The sequence below is a fragment of the Bidens hawaiensis genome, unplaced genomic scaffold (genome assembly GCF_021521415.1).
Source record: "Bidens hawaiensis isolate Kalapana, Puna unplaced genomic scaffold, B.hawaiensis_p1.1 tig00040544_1, whole genome shotgun sequence".
NCBI classification, from domain to species: Eukaryota; Viridiplantae; Streptophyta; class Magnoliopsida; order Asterales; family Asteraceae; genus Bidens; species Bidens hawaiensis.
In genome coordinates, this window is record NW_027505665.1 from 59,995 (window position 1) to 67,879 (window position 7,885).

Below are 7,885 nucleotides of genomic sequence, written 5' to 3' on the forward strand. Positions count from 1 at the left end.
CAACTATCAACAAGCTTCTATGATCTAACATGCCCATTTAATCATAATAATCAAAACACCAAGTAATTGATTAAACATAAACCCTAAATCTAAAGAACACAATCAAAAGATAAAAGATCTATGTGAAGCAATAGTTAACAATCAATCAACATAATAAATACTTATATGCATCATGAAAACAAAATCAAGTTTTTTACTATTAAATCAACAAAACCATAATCAAAACATTATCCAAAGCAAGAATCAAATCAACACATGTTCATCAAACCTAGGTAGACATGAAGTCTAGCCTAGAATCATTATTAAAAACAAACCTAAACAAGTATTGAAAACAAAGAGAAACATCATGAAAGATAATGAACAAGAACAAAGATAAAGAACGAGAGAACCCGTCTTAATCGACTCTTGAACGCTTGTACGAAAGCTTGATGATCCTCCTTGATTCCTAACTCCAAAACACCTTCAAACCCTTGGTTTTGCTCTCAAAAACGGCTGCCAAAAGCTTAGGATCGGCTAGGAATGAAGATGTTTATATAAGCGAGAATGGGCTTGGGCTTGCAATTTTTGGCTGACCAGAAGGCCTAGGCGCCCGGCCTAGGCATCCTGGGCATTTTCCTAGGCGCGGCGCGGCGCCCCTTTTTGGGGAATTTTCGTTTTTTGCAATTATTTCTTGTTTATTCATGTTAGGCCCCTTTCTTGAACTCCAAGTAACGATGAGAAACTTCTAGAACTTCTTTTCCTTGACTCCAAAGCCACCATCTACATGAAAACAAATCAAAACTCTAAGTGAACTAATCATGTAGCCAATGATGAACAAAACGAACATAAACTTCGCATGAAATGATAGAAAGAATTAAGTTTAACATGCAAGACATCAAAAGAGTTAAAACACGATAAATATATAAAAATTGACTCAAAACCTATATTAATAAAAGATAAACAAAACTCGAACTTAAACGAACTTAAAACATTACGGAAACACAACTTTACACGGGATTCGAGATGTATAAATAGACGTATATCACATCTCGTCACACCTCATTTCTTACTTGTTATTATTATATGATTTTGGTCGAAACATGAAGGACGCGGTGATACGTGCAAATGTTCGACTCCCTATTTTCTCTCATTTTCATTTAAGATTTATTGATTGGAACTAATTCATGGTTATGCATGCACGTTCTCGCCGTTAAATTTTAAATCATTTTATGTTGAATGTTTATGAGTAACTTGTAACACCCGCCAAAATTTCGAAACAAAAATGACAGCTTTTAAAAAGTTAAAGAACCAAAGTATAATACCCGACATAAATAAGTGGGTGTAAATATACGGTGTGGTTGTTTTTTAAATATAAATAAAACGTTTAGTTAAAATCAAAATATTACCAGTCAAACGTTTAATAGAAGAAATGATCAGTTGAGTTATAAATATTTTATTATAGTGTCAATTGGAGCGTAGGAAGAGTAATTGGTCGTTAATGGTTTTGACTATATTCCGACGGTTACCCAATTAAAATCCGCGAGTAAACGTTATTAATACGTATTAATTTACTTCATGAAAGATCCTAATTAGTGGAGAAAAAAGTTAAACAAGATATATGGGTCAAAGAACGAATGTTACGGAGTAAATAAGGTCGTCGGAAAATATACGCCACCACCAGCGGCCGGCCGAAAAACTCGCACATGGGGGGGTGTGTAGAGGTTGGGTTGGGATTAGTTTATTATAATTTAAATTAAATGTTACACTTTGACCCCTGAACTTTCTATGGATATATAAACTGATTTTTAAACTATATGTATACAATGAACCTTGAACTTATAAATGTTATATAAACTTGATATAATTTAGTATTTTATGATTATTTGCATATCATACCCACATAGTTTAGAGATTGATTATTTTATTAACTTTAAATCCCGGAGTTTCGTTATTTGAACAAAACGAAAAGAAAATAAAGGAATAATAACTTTAAATAATCGGTTTTGATATTAAATTATGAGTGACCAATACAAATACATTGAAACGACAAAATGAGTCGGTTTAACGAATACAAATACAAATAAATTGACAAATGTCACACGTTATTTTTCATATCCTTAAAGATTGATCATATAACGGGTTTGTAGCAACACGTTATTTCAGGGATATCGATATACTAAAACCGACCCAAAAAGTAAAAAAATTACACTACCGATGAAAAGTTGAGGGGTACCCGGAGGCCGCCCCTATTTATATAATACATCTGCCACTGGTTAGTTGCAAGCACAATTGCAGCATGTAGTAGCCTATCTACTACAGATTCAGAATGCATAGGCTTGACAGAAGCTATTAAAGAGGCATTGGTAAAAGGTTTGTGATTGAACTGAGTGTTGGATAAGCTTTGGTTAACATAGGTCCAACCCAATAATATCATGACAAATTCGTATTTGCTCATGGTTCAGATTCAGATAGGGATTGGCTAACACCAATGTTGAATGTTTTATTGAATGTGGGGCCAAAGACATGGACTTTGAGCACGACTGACACCAGTTTTCCCTTGTGTATCCAACGATATCTCTGATATAGAGTTAAGCAGGATGGTAACTGGACGTGACCATGTAACTGTTAACCAAGTGGCCACCTGAACATTTGTATAAATACTGAATAGAAGTGGGTCACCTTTTATTAAAATAAACAAATAAATAATGATAATGATACCTTCATTGTTCATGGGGAAACATACCAGTATTTCAAATCGTATATGAAACGAACAATATATAAAACATACAAGTTTATATGGTTGATATGATTCGAATCGTTGTCCTCAACAAGAAAATAAAAAATATCTTCGATTGCAAGACGATCAAAATAATCGTTGATGATTGTGGTTAAGGATTTATGTTCAACACGGCTCCCTTAAAAGAGTCTCCATATAGAAACTCGCCTGCCTCCCAACGTACAACAACCTAAGCATTATATACTACCGGAGATTGCTTACACAAGCTCGAGGTAGCATGGAGTAAGATGGCGTATGAGGAAAATGAATGAAGAAGTGTAGAATACATGAAGAGTACCACTCTTGTATTTCTTTCTAGTACAAAGCTATACGTGTTTTAGTATGTGTATAATTTTTTTTTTGAACTCCACAAATGTACCACCAAGTTCATTTCAATCATAAGAAATCAAAACTCAAAAAGACCACTTAAAGCCATACCGATTGTTAAAACCCATCCTAAGCCCGTAATTCTTCTTCTTAAAATTCGGGCCCCTCCATCAAAACGGGCTCCGAGCATGCTACTCCTCCCTAAGTTAGGCCCAATAGTTGCTATACAAGAAACTAGTCTCGGTAAAGGCCTACTGAGTAGTCGATGAGGCCCAAATTAGGCACCTATAAAAGTTAAAAAGTTTCGTAACTGCTGAAGAAACCCTAGCCGATTCTTCTTCTTCTTCTTCTTCTTCGTACCGCACAGGTCTGCAGCTAAGCTAAGTTAATCATGGCGACGGCGAGAACAGTGAAAGATGTATCTCCTCATGAGTTCGTTCAGGGCTACGCCGCTCACCTCAAACGATCTGGAAAGGTATATTAATATTTATAATAATCCATCCCATTTGTCATTTCTACCTTTTTAATTTTATACTGATTTAGCACTAGCTTACCTTTAAATTGAATCCATCTGGAATCAGTTGTTTTTTTAGGTCTACGTGTTTGCTGAACTTTAGCTAGTGATTCTACTGATTTCATTTGAATTCCTCAATTTAGACTAGACCCACTCAATTTTATTTTTATGATTGTGTACTGATTACATTTTATTTTGTCAAATTTAGCTTCAGTTTTGTATCTTTTTATGACCAAAGTAATATATATGCTTCCTCAGATTGAATGACTGATGTTTGTACATTTTTTGATTTATATTGCTTTTTAGGGAAGCAACTTAAATGTTTCATTCTTCTATCACAACTAGTTTTTGTGAATGATTTTCATAATTAAACTATGAATTTATCTTGAAGAGTTATTTTTCAAAATTGATTGTTTGTGAACATGTCTGGTGTTTATAATGGCCAAATGCTTATAAAGAATAAAAATTAAATTACGTATATCATTACTCATTTTATGACTAGAATGTTGTATCTTGTTCTAAGTTCATCATTAATCATATCGAAGTTTGTATTTTGCACAGATGGAGCTTCCCGAATGGACTGATATTGTCAAGACGGGTACTTTCAAGGAGCTTGCTCCCTATGACCCTGACTGGTATTATATCCGAGCTGGTAAGTTCAAGCTCTATTAAACCATTTTTTGGTTGAATAATCTTGGGGACACTTTTATATACTGCCTTTTGTTGTGCAGCTTCCATTGCTAGGAAAATCTACTTGAGGGGCGGTCTTGGTGTTGGTGCCTTCCAGAGAGTTTACGGTGGGCGTAAGAGAAACGGCAGTGCCCCGCCACATTTCTGCAAAAGCAGTGGCGGTATTATCCGTCACATTCTTCAACAATTGGAAACAATGAAAATCATTGATATGGATCCCAAGGGGTGAGTTATTATTTCTTTCTCTATGTGTTATTTTATTCAAGTATCTGTTTGTTACCTTTGATCCTCCAAACGTGTGACCGGCACGCACATTGTCTTGGATTATTGTTTTATAAATTTTTTCTTGTGTTACAGTGGGAGAAGAATCACATCAAATGGTCGACGGGACCTTGACCAAGTTGCTGGGCGTATTGTTGTTGCCGTTTGAGTCTGGTCATGTTTTTTATGTTATGTAGCCTATATGTTTAGCAAGATGGATCAAATTTTGGTTGTTTTTCTTTTGAGTTGACTGTGTTTGAATTTGTGGATTTGGCTTTTTGTTTGGATTATTGATTATGAGTTAATCCATTGTAATCTTGTTTTGAGTTAATTGAGAAGTTGTGTTATGCATTTTTTGTTTTAGCCGTTTTTCTTGTGTGTTTATAAATATGGTTTAATTTGACCAAACTGTTTATAAAGTATATGCAGCTAATGAAACAGAAAACAATAACCAGTTTTCGTCAATGACAAAAATATAAGCTTTTTTCTAACATATGGCCTTTAATCATGCTAATTTGTATCACTATTGTAGTCTTTCTTTTTAATCCATTCAACAAAGCTTTTTAGGTTCTTGTAAGATGATCCATCTTCTCCAATACTGTTCATAACCTTTTCCTTGAGATCAAGCGCCCTTTTAACAAACTCTTCATTGTTCATCAACTGATCTACTTTACCCTTCATTTCATTGCTCTCAATAACACCATTTTCATCCTTTTCAAACCCCAAACCATTCATCCAAACATCACAAATATAAGTCGTGTTAAGCAGCTGATCGGCAAAATAAGGCCAACAAAGAAACGGGACCCCACGGCTCACACCTTCCAAAGTCGAGTTCCAACCGCAATGACTCAAGAAACAACCAACCGAAGGATGAGCCAGCACCTCTTGTTGAGGAGCCCATGTTATAATTTTCCCACGAGTCCCTATTCGGTCAATGAACCCATCTGGATAAGTATCAGAACCCTCACCGGTTAATCCTGGTCTCACGACCCACAAGAACGGTCTGTTTGTAAGTTCAAGGCCAAGTGCAAGTTCTTGAAACTGAGTTTGGTTGAAGATCGTGAAGCTGCCAAACGCTACATAAATGACTGAGCATGCGGGTTGCTGGTCAAGCCATTGGATGCAGGTCGTGTCTTCGGTCCAGAAGTGGCCTGCTTGCTTTGCTAGCCGATTGGTTGCTAAAAGGGGACCAATTGGAACTATATTGGGAAACATGTTGAATGTTGCTGGCTCCAGTGAGTTGGTTGAGTTGCATAGTACCCATTGTGCGGTTTCAACGGCTTTAATGGCTTTAAATGTGAATTTAAAAAGGGCTTTTATTGCGGGCAAGCTGCCGACACAGGTCCATCCGAACTCTGCAGCTCGCATGGGTGGCATGGTTGGTGACAGTTGGAATGCATTCTCGTGTAAAGGAACTCCTGTAAGAAACAAGGTAACATAGGCTAGCGGAAAATGATGAATCACATAGTTTAGCATCAAAACTAGAGTTGAACTCGTGCTTGCTCGTTTTACCTTTAACCGTACGAGTGAACAAACATGAACTGTTAAAACAAATGGACTTTTTTGTTCATGTTTGTTTGTAAGAAAAATCAAGCTTGAGCTTGTTCGAGTTTATAGTTAATCAAGTTTGAGCAGGGGCGAAGGATATCAAGGGCCAGGGGTGGCCCCGGCCCCCCTGTTTTTTCGCGCATTAGTGTAATTTTAGTTGTTTTTCGCCTGGAAATTTTTATACGTAGTGTAATTTTACCTGTTTTCGGTCAAAAGTTTGAGCCCAACCCCCCTCGTTTATGATTTTTATAATACATTTTGAGTCCGCCCCCCCCCCCCCCCCCCAACATTCGTGTCCAAGCTTCACCGCTGAGTTTGAGCATAAGAAACAGTCAAAATATACCACGAGACGAGGTCGAGCTTACAAGTCTTAGTCTTGAAGGCCGCTTAGCTCTTGAGCTGAGCTTAATCTTAGCTTAAAATCTATGTGCTAAGCTCGAACTCGACTCAATCGGTTCTCGTGCGACACTACCTTTAATAAAAACTCAAAAACTAGTTATTTTTCTTACCGTCATTGTCAATAACTCCATCATTAATCAGCTTCTCAATGCTCAGAATTTGTGACAATGCTGCAGCAGGAGCAGACCAGAAGATAACTCGTTGAAGTCTCAACTTCTCAGCAACATGTATGGCCCACGGCATGCCCGTATCCGCAATAACACAACTAATCTTATCATCATCTTTCTCATTAATCGTTTCTATAAGCTCTTGTAGCATTCCAGGCATGACTTGGTGCATGGCTTCACACGACCTAACAAAGTCCTTCCGGTCCTCCCACGGTTCCATCCCATCTGGGATCGAAACCATACGCATCAACGGGCCACAACTGTCTCGTTCCAACCACGTCTTCATGACGAGCTTGTGATTAACCTCGGTGTTCACGAATGTGACCTTTATTCCGTGTTTGATAACTAAACACTGCGCGAGTTCAAGTAAAGGAATCACATGACCTTGTGCAATGTAAGGTATAACTAGCACATGTGTCCTTGATCCAGTGTTACTAATATTATCATAATCTTCCATTTTAGAGATCTTATTTTGATTTCCACACATGCATGGTTGTTGTCTAGATTTAAAGAACATACATACGCATTGGTGTAAACTTGGCCTGCAGGCTTAATTCATTTTCATTGACATTATCAATTCCTGTCAAAATCTATGATCTTTCTTTAATCATCATTTTTTAGGTATTGAAGATGACAATGGCTAAAGGACACCCCTGATGGAGACTGTTTAGTTGTTCAGGCCTCTCTGTGCCTGCATACCTAGTGTATAACGAGATCTCTCGCATTTGATGGATAAATAAATACAAGATTCCATGGTTTTTATCGAGATAAAATTACGAAATTAAGTGAAATCAAGAACCAAAAGCGAACACACTGAGTTGCTCAAAACGAAGAGAGCGACTCTTTTCTTTTTGTAATCGACAAACAAAATTTGAAGACAAAAATAACAAGCCTTATATACAAAGAATACAAAGTTAAGGAACAATAAAACATTGAAATAGAAAACATTATAAGCATTATTAAACATGTCCGCGACATGTTCTTTAATAAAATTACAAAAAAAAGTATGTAAAAAGGATGAAACTTAGGCACGGATGAAACCAGGCCTAAACAAGTTTTCTCCTCCCAAATTTTTCAATAAAGCCTATTAAAGAATGATGATAAATCTATATAAATGCTATGATGTAAAAAGGATTTAATTTCATTTAAAAACAATCCTCAACAGACAATGAAAAATTAAACTACTCAAAAGAGAAGTTCAAAATTTAAATACAATATTAGAGT

General features: G+C 36.4%; 1 protein-coding gene and 1 pseudogene across 1 annotated transcript; one reads left to right on the forward strand and one right to left on the reverse strand.

The window, feature by feature from the left end:
- Positions 1–3,368: 3,368 nt before the first annotated feature.
- LOC143614594 (small ribosomal subunit protein eS19x-like) lies at positions 3,369–4,851 on the forward strand. The gene is made up of 4 exons (XM_077087990.1): positions 3,369–3,557; positions 4,158–4,248; positions 4,328–4,511; positions 4,644–4,851. Exons 1-4 carry the CDS (start codon positions 3,474–3,476, stop codon positions 4,714–4,716), a joined length of 432 nt encoding a protein of 143 aa, XP_076944105.1. The 5' UTR covers positions 3,369–3,473; the 3' UTR covers positions 4,717–4,851.
- A 206-nt stretch (positions 4,852–5,057) lies between these two features.
- LOC143614600 (UDP-glycosyltransferase 83A1 pseudogene) lies at positions 5,058–7,140 on the reverse strand (annotated as a pseudogene).
- Positions 7,141–7,885: the final 745 nt, after the last annotated feature.

Bases quoted from the DNA above. Each gene is read 5' to 3' on its own strand.
- LOC143614594 (XM_077087990.1), top strand. From the start codon at position 3,474: ATGGCGACGGCGAGAACAGTGAAAGATGTATCTCCTCATGAGTTCGTT. The intron at 3,558-4,157 runs GTATATTAATAT...TATTTTGCACAG, and splicing joins ACCTCAAACGATCTGGAAAG to ATGGAGCTTCCCGAATGGAC. The intron at 4,512-4,643 runs GTGAGTTATTAT...CTTGTGTTACAG, and splicing joins ATTGATATGGATCCCAAGGG to TGGGAGAAGAATCACATCAA.